General features: G+C 33.3%; 1 protein-coding gene across 1 annotated transcript; it reads right to left on the reverse strand.

Annotated features, from left to right (window-relative positions):
• Positions 1 to 4,745: 4,745 nt before the first annotated feature.
• Positions 4,746 to 15,272, reverse strand: LOC141706787 (glucose-6-phosphate isomerase, cytosolic). Its single transcript, XM_074509615.1, has 24 exons — positions 15,119 to 15,272; positions 14,975 to 15,025; positions 14,459 to 14,535; positions 13,883 to 13,964; positions 13,745 to 13,792; positions 13,318 to 13,473; positions 13,147 to 13,243; positions 12,970 to 13,012; positions 12,473 to 12,540; positions 12,261 to 12,345; positions 11,907 to 11,955; positions 10,345 to 10,417; positions 10,207 to 10,267; positions 9,752 to 9,818; positions 9,236 to 9,292; positions 8,918 to 8,971; positions 8,708 to 8,836; positions 8,229 to 8,292; positions 8,013 to 8,086; positions 7,046 to 7,099; positions 6,889 to 6,957; positions 6,372 to 6,461; positions 6,107 to 6,211; positions 4,746 to 5,268 (listed from the first exon to the last, which is right to left on the reverse strand). Exons 2-24 carry the CDS (start codon positions 15,023 to 15,025, stop codon positions 5,215 to 5,217), a joined length of 1,707 nt encoding a protein of 568 aa, XP_074365716.1. The 5' UTR covers positions 15,119 to 15,272; the 3' UTR covers positions 4,746 to 5,214.
• Positions 15,273 to 17,685: the final 2,413 nt, after the last annotated feature.

Here is a 17,685-nt window from a genome sequence, read left to right on the forward strand (position 1 = left end):
TAGGACGGAGAGGTCTTGAATATATAGATTCCGTAGAAACCTCATCCTCATCATAGTAGTAATCATCGTCCTCCAACATCTCTACATCCTCTTGATCCACATTGTTTCCTCTGTTGATCGAGACCTGTTGTAACTCTTTTTGTAGACGGCGAATCTCCCTTAATTTCTCCAACTTCGCCTCCAACCGTCGAGTTTCAGCCTCTAACATCTTAAGTTCCTCGTTTGAGCCTTCTACACCTTCTACTTCCTGTTCTCACAGGAGTTTCCTCTATTGCAGGTTTTGTAAATGAAACCTAACATCACTTGAGAGAACCTGTTTCCCCTTTTCTGTGAGGATACGAGTGCGAGTATCTCTAAGTACCTTCCTCTTGTGCTTGATTGGTTGTTTCTGCGCATGAGAACCTTCATATGGGGGATTTTCCTCCAATGTAAACAACCGCCTTGGCTGTAGGGTCGATGGTGCCCTATCATTTTCTGCTGGAGCAATATGCTCTGATTTTTGAACTGTTCGAATTTCTGCTGTATTTCCGCACTTTTCTTGATCAGTTTCTTCGATAATCATGTTGGAGTATCAAATCAAAGAGTTCCTTCTAGCGCCAAATAATGACCCTATATATAAGCCATATTTTAGGAAGAACTTCTATTTATTGATATTTTAATTTTACCATCCTTTACAAGTAAGACAATAGCCTCATATTTATAGGGAATCCGTAGCTTCCTTTATTACAAATGCGCATATATTATATCTCTTTGGTCTTACTATACATTACATATCCTTTTCCGCTTTTCCTATTTTTCATGGCCCAACAAGTAATATTGATATTCGTCGTGCGAACCATAAATGACTGTGTCTTATTCTTTTGGGATGTTACCAGCTCTTTTTTCAGGAGTGCTTTGTCAGCTGATTGATCAAAACATTTCACATTATATATACAAGGTTTTAACTATAAAATATCAACCAAAGATTTTTTTGTCATTCAACAAATCCAGTGACTTATGTATGCTCATACTCAACTCTGGAGAGTATTAGGTTGCTCCAAAATGTCAGCTAAAATATTTTTTTTCTTCACAATTTGTATTACTAAGAGCATCTCCAACCATCATCACCTGTTAGCTAAAAAGTCTGTATGGCAAAAAATTTAGATATTTTGTATCTCATCTTCTATATTTGTTGATCTTATAGCCATTTGCTAAAATATCAACTTTCTACCTTATTTTAACCTAACTTTGCATATCAATACACATATATTCATATTACTCTACATTTATATTATATATATATATGTTGAAATTTTTATTTCATATTTAATATTTTAACTTTATGTTATATTAAGTGTCAAAATATGATTTTTTTATTGACCAATTTTATTAATTATTATAATAAACATTACATAATTATAAAAATATTAATAAATCTAATCTAATATAATATAATAAAATGTAATATAAATTTAAATATAAAATTTTATTATACATATAAGTATATATTTTTTAACACATATAAGTGTCTTTTATAATTATATAAATATATATTTAATATTTTTTCATTAAATAAATTTTTTATTTTTACTTGTATTTAATTAAATATTTAGATTTTTTTCAATATGTGAAATTTTCATATATATAAAATAATTTGAAAATACATATAACATATTATTGTTGAATTTAGCTAATCAATATAATTAATACCGCTGGACCAAATTTAGATGATTGTGATTTAGCTAACCATTTGAAGGTGCTCTAACATAAATGATTTTAGCCATGTTACCAAAAAAAAGTACAATAATGATTTACAGCATGGAAAAGTAATTATAAAAATCAGTTTATTTCAAAAGATGTAATTTTTTTGAAAAAATTTGTTAAAATAAAATAACCACAACCCAAAAAATGAAGAGAATTTACCAAAATTATTAATTTTTCAAAGTTTTTTTGCGATTTTACTATCTTCTGATTTTTTTTGCAAAAATACAGAATCAACCAAAATCAACCATATGCAACTAGTTGAATAAAGTTATTTTTGGTTGATTTGAGATTGGATATAGTTGCAGAAACTAGTCAAAGTTGATATCGGTTGCCAAAAAACCGTATTTTTGCAAAAAAAATGAAAAATAGTATTTTTGTAAATTAAAAAATATTTTTGCAATTTTTTTTAAAAAATGACGGTATTTTTGCAAAAATATTTTTAGCCTTGGATATTTTTCAAAAAAACCCAAAAATGAATTACCCTCCATAGATTAAAACTTTCATACCAAATCAATCGCTATAGTGAACCAGAGCAAGGAAAGTAAAAGATATTCGAACACAGCTTTGGAATGAAAAACAAATTTAAATTTTATACATGTTCATGCATTTCTAATTTAGTCACATATTTCTCATGACTTATCATTATAATTATAAAACTACATTTTATATTTTTCAGTACAACTAACAATTTATTATAAGATAAAAAATATTAAATAAAAAATATACAATAATGTATCTAAATTTAAATATGGGAGGAAACTAGTTTTTCAAATGCAAAGATGTGAAAGATTATAAAACATTTGAATGTGAAGAAGTATCAATTTAAAGTAATTTAGGTTTATAATTTCTTAAGTTATAATTTTTAATGTTTTCTTTAACCAAATTAACATAATAAAATTATAAATATGTGTTTGTATAAAAATTACAGGTCTTTTCCCACGTGATACTATGATAAATGTGTGATATGTATCACAAAATATAATCTCAGACCAAAAACAAGTGTTTAAACAAGGATAAACACGCTAAGGATTGAGCAATTTTAAATAACATAAAATCAAAGTTGGGTTACTCAGCAGTCAGCACTAGTAAATTTAGGAAACATAATGCTTGTGGTTGCATAAAATAGACTCTGATTAATATCAAATCCTAGATATTAAATGCATGAAAACCAAACTACATTAGGGCAACATGATAGATATAACATGAATTAATTAGAGCATCTCTAATAACGGATTATCAAAATAATTGTCAAATCATCACATATATAAACTTTTTATTTTAGCACAATTTCATGTCAATTTAACAACATTACACTTCAATAATTAGCATCTTTTGAAAGTTGCTATGTGATCCCATAAATTAAATTATAAATAATTCTTAAACTAAAAAAAATATTAATGATATATACTTTTTCCACTTATTGACGTCTTGAAAACCTTATTGGAAATGCTCTTGGGTGCTACTCCCTCTGTCCCTCCCATTTGTTTACACTTACCTGTTTGAGATGTCCATTTCAATTGTTTACATTTCAAAATTTTTCAAAAATAGTACAGTTTTTATAATTTTTAAATTAACTACATCCGCTACTTTCCTCCACTATACCCACTTTATACATATAATATTAATTGATCACACTACTTTACTCACTTTTTCAACATTTGGGAGGGACGGAGGGAGTACTTTTAACAGGCTTGCAGCTAGTTCATGCCTCTTGTTCCGTCTTTCTTGCCTTGAGTTGGTCTTCTTCTCCGTGGTCTTCTTCTTCACTTAGTTTTGGTTTTTTGTGCCCAGTTCATCTTCTTGTTCTAGTTATGATGTTTCTTATTCAACTTTGCAAGGTCTTCCTCTTTTTCTTGGAGTCATAATCGGGTCTTGATGTGCTCAATGATCAGTTCAGTAGCTTCATCTTTGTTGACTAGAAATTGTACCCAAATATATATCATAACTTAAACATACTTCAACATACTTCTTCCTTTACAAGACATACTTCTTCCTTTACAAAGATATCACTTTAAGAGGACTAAACATATCCATTTTAATTAGTTATAGAGGCTTGGATATAAATGAGACAGTTTTCAACTTGTGACTTGCTCTTTGAAATTTTACATTTGGATCAGTGTTACAGAAATCGGTAATCGGGGAAGATCGGTCGCGTGACCTTATAAGGATTAATCGGTGAATCGGGGATTAATCGGAAGATTAATCGGAGCGGAAATCGGATATGCTTTATTAAATTTAATATAAAAATTATTTATAAATTAATAAATATAAAAACTTATATGTGTATTTTATAAATTTTATAATATAGTATAAATTTAGAGAGGCTACCGGATCATAATATTGGAAATCGGCTTGTACTATACGGTCCATGGATTTGAACAAACATAACCATGTAACTTTGCATTTTCTATCTTCACATAATCACACGAATAATTTAGTTTATTATTAGTTGTTGATGCAGGCGCCATGTACATAATACATCTTCCCCAGTTCATCACTCAATTTTTTCACCTCTTCCCCAGTTCATCACTCATTTTTCTTATATCTCATCGTCTTTTTACTCTTAACCATTATAAATTATCATATTAATCATATAAAGTCAACTCAACAAGATCTCATGATCTATTCGCATATTCATAGCAAACTCTTATTCTGATACTTTCAAGAAATACACAATATATACACACATATATGTATATCTAGGGTTTTATTAGTGGATCATAATATATGAAATACAACTTTCAATCTTTACAAAATTAAATAATTCAGTAATTATTATAAACGTTTCAGTTACCTTGCACAAACATGAAAAATACTGAAGACTTAAAATAAAATAAAAAAGGTTCTAGAAATTGTGAAGATTTATTTATCCTTCTATTTATATGGTCGTTAGACATGAATATATAGTCTACTGTTTATAAAAAAAATTAAATAATTGTAAAAATGTTCATTGAACTGGTGGGAATTGAAATTTCATTCTGCATGAAGAAGAAGAAGAAAAGGGTAATGGAAGATTGTAATATGAACAATAGAAAAAGTAACAGCACCCTGCAGGTATTATGATTTATAAACACGGCTAGCGACTAATAATAGTCTGACATGATCTTAGCCATAACTGTCATTGACTTAACACTCTACTAAGCCAGCCTATAAACCGAACTGGTTGAATAAAAATCCAAGTCCATGTGATGTACCGTGCCACCACATTTGTGCACCTGAGAGATACTCTAAGGGATAGGCGTACACACAGATCAAACTGATCTCACGAAATATCGAAACAAATCAAAGATGTTAACAGAAATATCATATGCAGAGGACACCTAGAAGAACGCTTAGTATTAGTCATATCAGTTTCTAAGGAGTAACAGCTCAAGTTCAACGAGGTCGTAGTTATAGAATGTCCAAGTGTTGGTAAGTAACAGATGACTACTTTGTTGCTGAGATATTCAGACTGTTGCTCGTAAGATGCAGTTACATCTTTGGTATATGAGTAGAAGAAGGTTCTGAAGGGACATCCGCACTTGCCTGGCAAAAAAATCGAGGAAGGTAAGTTTTTCACTCAAACAATGCACACTGAAACAGGTCTCAGGGGGGTATTTATATATAAAAGAAATGATTGATTGATTCTTTGGATTTTACTCTCTATAAAGGCAATTAATTAAGCTGTAAGATTGTGCAAATGTATCATTGATTATTCGACCATTCCAAAACCCTCCTTTTTATCTTAAAGAGGGAAAATGAATTTATAACTCATCCTGTCTCACAGGAACATTGCAAAATACAAATAAACCTTGTGCAACTAATGATTTCAACAGAACTATTAAGCAATTATTAAAATACGTAAAAAAGCCCGGCATACATTTTAAATGCATAAGAGGCTCTATATATTATAGTTGAGTTGGTAGACATACATGTACACAAGTTCTTTAGTCATGCTGATGATACTGGGATTTTTTTATTCTAGATGCAAGAGCTTTTGTAAAAGTTAGTACCTCATTAAGACAAAAGATGTACTTCCCCAGGTAAATGATACTCCGCATAAAATGTAGAACTAAAAACATAAGCTAATGTACCTGTAGTGAACCTATTAAACTTGGTTACAGACATTGAAGCTTGTAGATGCACCTAATACACTTGGTTACAGATTGAATCTAGCAGAGAAAATTTTCAATTTTAATAATCTTTTCTCACGTAATCTTCTGCCAACTACAGTTGCAAAGCATACTTATAACATTCTTGCTTACGGTCACTGACTCAATGTTCATGAATCATGATGATTTTTCCAATTTAGCAGGTTCTGTGTATAGATTCATCTATATGTTACTAAAAACAGGTAAGCAAGAGAGCATGACTTTCCCCATACCTCTAAATATTTTGTCAACATTGTTGTGGTACTGAAATTGAAGCCTTCGACCGGATCTTTCTTACGTGATGCATGAAGTTGCTTTCTAACTTGAGAAGCCAATGACTGCATTTCAGACATTCTTATTCAATAACAAGTATAGATGATAATTTGACAAAGTTTGCATAACAAGTTTAAGATTCTAGTAAAGTAAATTTAGTTAGTACAATTATCATAAAAGAAAATTTTATTTTATTTTCTGAATATCCTCCTAAGAAATGTATACCTTCCCTAACTCGACTCCCCACTGGTCAAACGAATTAATTCCCCAAATGAAGCCTTCTACAGCAATTCTGTGTTCATAAATTGCCAACAACTGGAGCAAAGATAAAAAAGAAATTAGTCGTGAAAAAGTACTGATCTAGATCAAATCATAACAAGAAAGAATTAAATATCAAATGACAGTGAAGTAAACTATGTATGGGTGACTCAACCCAGCGATCGACACTTATATTTGTTGCGGCTAATCAAAATTTGTGTAAGGCCCTTCAAAAAAATATTCTAAAGAAAATCACAAATAAAATGCTAGCAGGATATACTAAATGAAGTCTAGAAGGTAAAAACAGCCTTTTCGAGATTCTAGTGCAAACAACTACTGATAAATAATCAGTAGAAATCTCATTATAGGTCTTTTTGCACCAACAGCACAGCTTAGCATAATCCTACTACTAAAGATGGTACAACATGTAAAGCCGTATTCAATGCTTAATAACAGGTAATTACAGGTTCTGAAAGATGCAGACCTGGCCGATATTGTATGCAGTTAGAGATGGAAGAAGAAGGCTGAGAGAGGGGCGATTCCCAGAGAAAGTCTGCGAAAGATTAGGTCATTGTCAGCACATACATACTTGTAAGCAGTAGTTTCATATTATATGCTGAAAGTGAAATTTTATACATCACCTTATGACTGATGAGATTCTGCGCAACATTTTCACTAAGCAACTGTTTTGGGGTCTGAAGAAAAGCAAATTTTAATCAAGCCTCTAAAGAAACAAAAGTTATGGCAATTCAGCAGGGACGGTATTATTAATTCTTGAAACAATAGGATAATGCTACGCAGACATTAGACACCACTTCAATAAATGTATAGAGTTCATGACACTTTCGATTATATTAGTGGCAACTGAAATACTGAATTATCAAATATTTAAAACTACATACTTTATTTTGTGCTGCCAAAACCTGCAGCGTCATAACGATTACATCTAAAAAGATTTAAAATAGCTACAATCTGCAAATAAAATTCAAATATTTCTGAAAACTCCTGAATTTTCATGCAACTTGGCTTCATCAACATGAAATTAGGTGGACAAAGAGAGTAAAAATGAAGCTGCTTGTCCTTCATTATGCGCAGAGACGAGGCCAGGGGTGGGGTAGAAGTGGCCTATATATAATAATTATTTATTGATATGATTATAATCCGTGGCCTCCGTTAAATGCAAATGTGGCACATTAGTAATTACCGACTCAAAATTGTGTTATGAGAATTATGTTTGAATAAGTAGTATCATAACGCCACCTAAAGAACTCACTAAATATCGACTATGAAACATTTTTTACTCGACTTTAATAGTGTATACGACATGTATATGTACACTATTATTTCTTGTTCAAAATTTTCGATTTTTGTTATAATTTAAATTGGACCCCGTTCAGAAATTTTTTGGCTTCGTCTCTGATTATGCTCATTTTCATTGTCTGTCATTTTCAAAGTCCATGGCTCTCATCTTTGCCTTTCTTAATAATTCAAATCAAATGAAAATAAAAAGCTTCTACAATTTGGTAATTATGAAGCCTTATCTATTATTTGTCCCCATATGCAAATGGTAACTAATGTACCTTTCTTTTCTCAAAAGAAATAATGTACCTTCCCATAAGCAAGGGCATCTGGCTGTGCAAAAAAGTTGGACATGAGCTCATCATGATTGCTAACTACTTCTCCTGCAATAAAATAACTAATAATGTGAAAAAATAAACGAAAAATATTACTTAGAAAAATTGTTGCGAAAAGGATAAGGGAAGATGAGGGTTGGGAGGGGGAGGGGGGGAGGGGTAATGGAAGTACAGATTATAAGATAGGTACCTTTAAGGTAGACAGGCTGCTGACTTTTTACCACCCCAATAAAATCACAAGGAATAATACGACCCTAAAAATGTAAAACACGTGTCATAAGGATACATGTTGTAAATGAATCTAAGTAAAATATTGAGCAGCATATAGCCAGTGTAACAATGAACAGAAACCCAGAACATAATCTTATACTTTCCAATTGAACTATACTTGTATAGATTATTTAACACTATTAAAGTAATGAGACAGTTTCAAGTTTTATTTCCAAAAAAAAAAATGCTAAGCCTCAGAGAGAAGCAAGGTTGCAGAAATTTATGAAGGTCACAGTGATGGTATAGAGGTATAGAGGCGTATAGTATACATTAAAACCTGCATTATTTACTATTAAAAAAATCATGGTCCTACAAAACTTTACCCACCTGCAACTAACCTTAAGTTTAACACATTTAGCTTATCAGATCAACAAATTACATTAGCAGATACTTGGTTACCTGGTGAATTAATTGGTAAAAGCTGTGCTGACCATTTGTTCCTGGTTCACCAAAATCAATTTCACCAGCCTCAAAAGGAAGGGGCAGACCTTCAATAGAAACCCCTTTCCCATTACTCTCCATGCTAACCTAAATCAAATATTTCAAGGTACAGGAACATTCTTAAGCCATAGTAAACATTTTACAACTGAAAGGCAAACGTAACTATACCTGTTGAATATGTGGTGCGAATTTCTCCAAGGCTTGAGAGTAAGGTAAGATGGCCTGGAACAATTTCAAGGGACGGATATAATAAAGAAACTACCTTAAGAAGCAAGAAAACCAACTTCATATTCTTTTAAAATAAAAATGGCTATGAAAGTGAGACAAATCATAAATTTGCACAGAGAGAACATCACAGACACAGATATATATACTCACACGAGTGCAAACCATTTTCATTGTAAAATAGAACAAGTCATATTCTATGTACAATTAGAGTTAGTGCAAGGAAAATCAGAAAGTTTCTACTCCAACAACTGCACTCACTCTTGCAGGATACCCGAGGAATGAAACATTCCATACGCTCAACAAGCCCATAAGAACCTGAAACAACCATGACAAGCAAATCTAAATAACTGAAAAGTAAGAAACAGGTTAATCTTCTAAAAAACTGCTCGCTCAGTTACAAATCTTATTAGGTCTTGATGGGTCATAAATAACAAATCAAGAAAGAGTTATAGGACTTGATTGACCAAAAACAGTCATTAGATTCTTCTTCTTTTACGAATTTGTATTCATATTTTAATGTTAAAAGATAAAGTAAATGATAGGAGAAAAGTTCTAAAGTTTTTAAAACTTAATTAGAATGGTCTACCATATAATACTGGTGAAGAGGAGACATAATGAAGATTGAGGATCAAATATGAAGTAACGTAATCCCAGTATATCCATCTTAATGAAGTTTACCTTGCAAAGTGCTTATTATAAATGATTATAATTTCCAAGCCTTGTCAATTTAAATGTGTGTGCAATCAATAAATTTCATTTCAACAGGGCACATACAGGTATATTTTTCTCGAAAGGTGTTGAGTTGAAGTGTTGATCCATGCTGGAGGCTCCCTTGAGGAACCTGTAACAAAAAGTGTTACTTCTGAATTAAAATACCTGATGTAGGACAGGGTAAGAAAAAGTGTGGAATCAAGGGTATACCACCTAACCTGGTAGAGACACAATTAAATCCTCAGACTTATCCAGTAGGCAATAATCATAAATTTATAAATCATAATCTCCCAAATATAAAGATTACTATTACTGAAATCCTTATATTACTCTACTACTATTATTTTTATATTCCTAATAATATACTTACCTAATACTAATCAAATACAACTAATTTATCCATAAATAAGATAATAATAGCTACAGATAATATTTATAATTTCTTTGTCTACATCAAAACAACAGCATAAGAAATTATAGTTATCTTCACAACAGTAAAAGTTTCAGGGTTACCATACTTCTCAACAACAGGGAAACCATATTGCAGTGATAATGGCAGCACACCAACAGCACTGCAAACTGAAATCAGTAGTTCAAAATAACTGAACTATTATCATGTAACAATATATTGTTCAAAGGAAACTGCTTATATTTACCACTGTATCGGCCACCAACCCAGTCCCAGAAGGCAAAGGCATTTTCTGGATCAATGCCAAACTTCTCCACAAGCTGCATCAAGGCAATACATTTTTTTATTATATTCAAGAAAATCGAAAAAAGAAAAATAAATCCTCTAACATAAAGTATTAGTATTTAACTTCTTACTATGATACCCCTCTAAATATAATTGAAGATTTGAAGGTGAAACTGCCTATATATTTTTGGCCCAGACAAGCAAGCATTTTAATAGTCAAAAACCAAAAAAAAAAATTGGTGAAAATGGTCATAATATCAAAGGAATTGTTTAGGAATGCTTTTTGTAATTATTAATGCTATGTAATATTGTCTTTTTTAAAGACAGCCAAGTGAGAATTTAGACAGTATCAAGTAATATTATTCCCCTGCATATTCTTTTTGTATCCTAAACGTCACTTGCATACTTCAGTATCGCTGGCGTATAACCAGATTTACAAGCATGTAGTTACTTTTTCATATAAAGTCAATTATGCCTTCAAATGGTCAACTGTACAATAAATTGATGATGGACACAGTCATAAATTTCCGTGAGTAATGTTGTTGACTTGCAGCTATAGCATAAAAGAAACATGGGAAGTAATGTGGTGCAAAAGACAAGAAAACGAGAAATACAAGAATACCAGACACATGCTTCATAATCATGGATTATGGCTGCATTAACTTAAGACTCACACTCAAAAAAAATATCAACATACTACGTAGAGGGACGAAAGGTAAAAGAAAAATGAAAGTTATGGCTAACCACCCTCAAAGAAGACACAATTTTGCTAGTGTGGCAGGAAAACTTGAAAATTAAATCACAGCCTAATTTTAAATTATAAATAACTGAGCATATTACGCCTAACTTGATCATAGCGCATGTTACATGTTTTATTGCATCTACACGCGTGTCAAAGTTATACTGCTAATATTTAAATATAATTCCAATTTGCTAGGGCCAAACCTAACTAGGAATTCACCTTTCCTTGGTAGGATGTCCCCTGTCCATTAGGAATAATTACATGATTTAGGTCACTGATTAGGCAATAGGTGGTCAATTGTGTGATGCACATTAAAATAAATTGGCATGTCTACTTAGGAGCAGGAAGAGAAGTCTATATCAGTGTAATATAGACAAGTATAATGTATACAACACCACTATATTAGTAACAATATAATCTTAATACGTGATTCTTCTTTTCTGGATGTGGCTGCTTGATTAAATTCTTCCGTTGTTTGTGTGTGTGTGTACTCTACATAATCTACAAATATTGGAAGTTAAGGTGTATGAATAGCTTATTATCGAACTATTTTCACCCACTGGAAGTTCTAGGTGTTCCGATTTCCGAAGTTCCTCAAATTGTCATCAGTTCGCAGAATTCTGGGCATACATATTCCCAGTTACCTTTTCATACTGTAGTTAGATCAAAAGAAGAAATAATACCGAAAGAATGACAACAAACTATACCTTTAGACCTTTTAATACATTATAAATTCAATCAAAACTTGCACCAAAGACAAGAAACTAAGAAAGTGATCATACTGTGAGATTAGTACTGACAGCAACCATATGCTTTGCAACAGCTTCAGGCCTGATCAAATATAGTAAATTGTTTTCAGAGAGAGAGAGAGAGAGACTTATATCATGTGAAAGCAAAGGCTGCTAATATACGTGAATTAAAAGCATAAAAAATTCAAGACTTGTTTTGATTTTTGAAATAGATGAATAATTACTATAGAAGGAAATTTGGTATGTAAAATTTCATACAGTATGCATCCGAAATTTAGAATATGATTTACAGGTGTTGAGCATGCATAATATAGTAAAGGAAGCCGCTATCTGCCTTCCTTTAAAATCAATCACAATGACAGGCTCGTTATTTAGTATTTAACTAACCCCAAAGAGGACGAGATCCATTCTCTCAATGTCCGAGCATTCAACATAGTTTCAGCAGTTGTAAAAGCCTTAGAGACCACCACGACTGGAAGACAAGTAAAAGCAATTAAGTTAATCAATAATAACCCAAGTGGCACATAAGAAACATAACTTCTTATTTAATATGAAGATAACACATGGAAAAAAAATATGAATAAAAAAAAATTTGTTACCTAGTGTTGTTTCAGGATTCAAGCCTGTAATATTTTTAGCAACATCTATAGGATCAACATTCGCTAAACTGCAATAAAAATAAGAATTGAGAAGTCTTGCACCATTAACATTCTTTCATATGCTAAAGTGATAATGTATCAAGTGCTACAGATATCCAATCATAAGACCAACGCTTATTTTTGTGAGACTGTTATCCCTCTTTCAGTCACAAGAAAACATACCAAGGAGAAACATGGACTTCAATTTATTTATTTTTATAACTCCTGTTCTTTATGCAAAACAGTATTGGTAAGTTAGGTCATGTTCGAAATTTAAGAGAAAATAAGATAAATTGAGAACGCACAACCTTCACATTACACACCAACAAAGAATGACGTAGCAAGGACTGCCAAAGGTAGGGAATATATAAGGATTTTGGCAGTCACCCGTCATGAGAACAATGTAACATCTTACATTTGTTAAATAATTTGGTGTCTTTCTATAGATATATACTTACAAACGCAGTTGTCTTCCAGCTGCACATTCACTGGCTTCTGGATCTGTCAGTAGACCAAAATGCTTTTATAAGTATTTAACTTTTAAACTGAAAGATCTAGCATAAGAAAACAACTAACTCTAACCAGAATATATTTCATTGACATGCCAGAGATGTGTATTGAGACATATAACCTACCCGTTTGAAGAGCAGTGTGCACAAAAAGTGGACCTAAAAAGCTTCCCCCAATGCCGATTGCAACAACATCCTTCAATGGTTTTCCAGTAACTCCAACCTACCAACCTTGCATATTAGATTTTTTATTTTCTTCATATTGCTAAGCGACAGTCTATCCAGTTAGGAAGTTACCCAAGCACCACTGCGGACCCTCTCAGAGAACTCCCGAATTTTATCTAAAACTTGCCACACATCAGGGACCACATTAGTGCCATCACATTCGATAACTGCATCCCTTGAAGCACGGAGAGCTACATGAAGGACAGGCCTATTTTCTGTGGTGTTTATCTACAAAAAGTAACCCAAATTAACTCCTAAAAATAAATTTATAATCATGTAATGTCAAAATTTAATAGGTCAATGATAAGCTAATCACTCATACATAAACACTAACCACAGATTCTTTTCTAAAATTAAGGTATATGCCAAGATCAATTCTGAAGCACAATAATATGGAAGCTTTGATAATCTACCAAAACTAATATGCCCTTTGGCTAAAAATTACCACAAATGAGACACAAAGTTAACTCTACAATGATAGAATAATTTGAAGGCTTACTCGCTCCCCACTAAACATGCTAGTGATCTTGTGCTTAAGGCGAGCTGCCTGCATAATGAACCAGCTAAAACAATTAGAAATATATAATATATGCACATTAATATTAATACAAGCCCTCAGCAGAAATTATAAACCGACCTCTGCCAGTGTCAAGAGTTTCTCTATAGTATCAGCAGTGGCACACTGCCTCGAGTAATCCAAGAACAACCCATCAAATTCACTATAAATTCAAGCCCTAAAAACAATCAAAACCATTTCCAAAAACTAATCATAATATACATAATCTTTGCATTCTGATGTAAATCCAACTGATTCGAGCCAAGCTTTTTGCTATCAAGCTTTATTTTTAAAATTTACCAAGCCAAAAAAAATGTGTTTGTGTTTGACGAAATGAACTCCACCGAGGGTTTCAATCTTATTAAGCTTGTATCAAGGCCGAACTATGCTAAAACTTCAATATTAACTTTGAAGCTCCATAGAGTCCAACCTATTCCATTCGAGTTCGAACCAACACAAGTTGAGTTCTAATCTAGTCATCCAATACTATAATCGACTCGAATTGCTTATGGGACAAAAAATTAATTAAGCCTAAATTTTAAATTAAGTTCACCCTGTTTTATTACTCAAGATCAACTCGTTTCGGATTAGTGCCCTCATACAGAAACAGTAACACAGTCCAATAATAGAAATTTTACAAAAAAATGGAAAACATACAGCATCATGGACTTGCAGCGGTCCGTGTCATTCATCAAATCACGTAAATGAGTTTTTTTAACATCCTCCAAATGAGCCTGAGCATAAATTTACATAGTTTAACATATCAAAATTAAAATGATACTATACATTATATAGCAATGAACAATTTATAGATAGTGAGAATAATTAAATAATCGTTCTGCACTCCATTAAATCTGCTAGAACAATATCAAACCAAAAGATGTACAATATGTGCAGAACATTAATTTTCACACTTTCAATATATACAGAGAGAGAGAGGGAGAGGGGCAGAGAGAGAGGGAGGGAGAGAGAGAGAGAGGGAGAGGGAGAGAGAGGGAGAGAAAGGGAGAGAGAGAGAGAGAGAGAGAGAGAGAGAGAGAGAGAGAGAGAGAGAGAGAGAGAGAGAGAGAGAGAGAGAGAGAGAGAGAGAGAGAGAGAGAGAGAGAGAGAGAGAGAGAGAGAGAGAGAGAGAGAGAGAGAGAGAGAGAGAGAGAGAGAGAGAGAGAGAGAGACCTTCAAATCCTTCCAGGGCTGAGTGTCGCATATCAAAGTTGACGAAGCCATCTGCGATTAAAATTCAAAAACAGTCTTAAAATTGCAAATATTAAATCGAAATCAAACAATAACTAACCTGCAAAACTGAATTTAGCAGCTTACGAATTAAGAAACAGTGATGTTGAATTCAAGTAAAGCGAAGAATTAAAATGTGTAATGATGGAACGAATAGTGGATCAATAGTTCATGTTGAAAAGAGTGCACGAGTAATTTGTTTTAAATATGGTGATGACTTGAGGAGTTGGCAAAAGCTGTTAATGGGCTCCTCTCAACAAACTGGTTAGTTAACATACCCTAGGAGTAAATATTACTCTCACCGTCCCGTTCGATTCTATACGTTTACTATTTGCACGTATATTGAGATTTTTAATAAATATAGTTTGATAATATTTTTTTCAAATTTTTTTTTTAATAAAATTTTAAACATGAAACTTTTATTCAGAAAAAAATAATTAAAAAAAATTGTGGAGTTATGTTTTAAATGAGTATTAAAAAGTGTGTCAAAAAATAACGTATAGAATTCAATGGGACAGAGGGAGTAGTGTTATAAGAAAAATTTATGTACCGTAGATACATTATAATTTGAAAATTTAATTAATAGTATGGTACTAATTAGTTTGATATAAATTAAATTAAACAACCCAGTTTTCTCTCCGTCACATGTGAGAGCCTTATGTTATTCTCTTCGTTTTCTCTTTCTTCTGAAATTGGAACGTGTGAGTCAGTGTAATCATGTCTCGATATAATAATTTGAATGATCAGCTAGCAGGTCTGGATATAGAGAATGAGGAAAACGTGGCATTTTCTTTTGAGGGAGGGGTGGAAGAAGAGGTCAATAAGTATGATCTCTGTGTGGTGGGGCGGTTCTTGACAGAAAGGAATGTTAATGTTCGTGCTATGAAAACTAAGATGGCGGATATATGGCGATCGGCAATGGGTATAAATATTAAGGAGATCGAACAAGGTATTTTCTTGTTCCAATTCTATCATAAGGAAGATATGCATTGGGTGTTAAGAGGAGGTCCGTGGTCTTTTGATGGTGCGATGTCGGTATTGGCGGAAGTGTCCAAAGGGGAGGAACCAGTAGAGGTCCCATTATGGCATTTGAATATGTGGATGCAGATTTTTGATTTACCAACGGGTTTCATGTCGGAGGAAGTAGGAAAACAGCTCGGCAATTTCTTTGGTGAATTTCTTGAGTATGACCATAAGAATAACACAAGTATATGGCGTGAATGTATGGGAATAAAGGTCAGATTAGATGTGAGGAAATCATTGAAACGTAAAAAGAAGATCCTGAAGAGAAACGGTACAGAAGTAATCGTCGCATGTAAGTACGAGCGTCTGGGTGACTTCTGTTTTACATGCGGCATAATGTCACACACGGAGAGGTACTGCAGAAAATTCATAAACCGTGAGAATGATAGCGAAATTAAGGAGTGGGGAAGTTGGTTAAAGGCACCGCCTATTATAGCACAAGGTCCAGTAAAGAGCAAATGGCTAAGGGAGGATGGCGATACAGAATGGGAGCAGCGACAGGGGAGAGTCAACGACAGCAAAAAATCAGGGGAAAACAGTTGTGTCAATCCTGGAAATCAACTAATTCGGGGGAGTATATCTCGCTTTAAGATGCAGTCTGTTACAACAGAAATATCTCCTATTAATGTGGAAAATAAAATTGTGGACTTACAGGAGGGAAATGTAAATTTAAATCTGGATAATGGGCCTGAGGAGGATGAATTGGATGGGCTGCAAATAGCGGAAAGGAAAAGAATGAGGGGGGACCCAAGTAATTACGAGGTGATGGATACTGTAAGGGGACTTAAACATATAGCAGGGGTGATTACAAATAATAAAAATTTGGAGGTTGATCTTTCTGAAATGGATTTCTCAACTTCTTCACAAATTGATTTGGCTAAGCTTGCATCCTAAGCTTCCGATGCAAGCTAGCCAACAACCATGAATTGTTTAAGTTGGAACTGCCAAGGTATGGGGCCATCTTGGAAATTTCAGTTCCTGCAAGACGTAGTTCGTCAAGAAAGGCCTACGATAGTGTTTTTGTGTGAAACTTTGTGTAATAAAGAGAAGATGGAATGGGTGCGTACTAGACTTGGTTTTCAGGGAATGATTGTTGTAGAGGCGCAGGGTCGAAGTGGAGGCTTGGCTTTGTTCTGGAAGGATACAAATCAGGTAAAGCTTCTGAGTCTTTCAAAGTATCATATTGATGTCGAAGTGAATATAGATGGTGTGCAGCTGTGGAGGTTAACAGGCTTCTATGGCGAGCCAAACAGAAGTAAACGAAGGATAACATGGGAGTTGTTAAGAAATTTAGCAACAGCCTTAAACTTGCCATGGTGCACTATTGGTGATTTGAAAAATATTGCATCTCAAACGGAGAAGAAAGGTGGAGCTCTTTATCCTCAGTGGTTACTGGATGGGTTTAATGAAGTGCTTGCAGAAACGGGTTTGTATGATTTGGAGCTGTATGGACATCAGTATACGTGGGGAAAATGGAGGGGCACTGCATCTTGGTTGGAAATTCGACTGGATAGGGCAATGGCAACTAGTTCTTGGGTAGATTTATTCCCATTGGCGAGACTGTACAACTTGGAGGGCACCCCTTCAGATCACAGTCCTATACTTCTGAGGACTACAACTAGCAGTTCGTT

This window comes from Apium graveolens, chromosome 2, assembly GCF_009905375.1.
Source record: "Apium graveolens cultivar Ventura chromosome 2, ASM990537v1, whole genome shotgun sequence".
Taxonomy (NCBI): domain Eukaryota; kingdom Viridiplantae; phylum Streptophyta; class Magnoliopsida; order Apiales; family Apiaceae; genus Apium; species Apium graveolens.

What these genes read in the sequence shown, in the direction of transcription:
- LOC141706787 (XM_074509615.1), bottom strand. Translation starts at nt 15,025, where the DNA reads ATGGCTTCGTCAACTTTGATATGCGACACTCAGCCCTGGAAGGATTTG. An exon ending in TCGCACCACATATTCAACAG is followed by an intron (nt 8,837 to 8,917) that starts GTATAGTTACGT and finishes TATTTGATTTAG; the next exon opens with GTTAGCATGGAGAGTAATGG. An exon ending in AGAATCTCATCAGTCATAAG is followed by an intron (nt 6,958 to 7,045) that starts GTGATGTATAAA and finishes AATCTTTCGCAG; the next exon opens with ACTTTCTCTGGGAATCGCCC.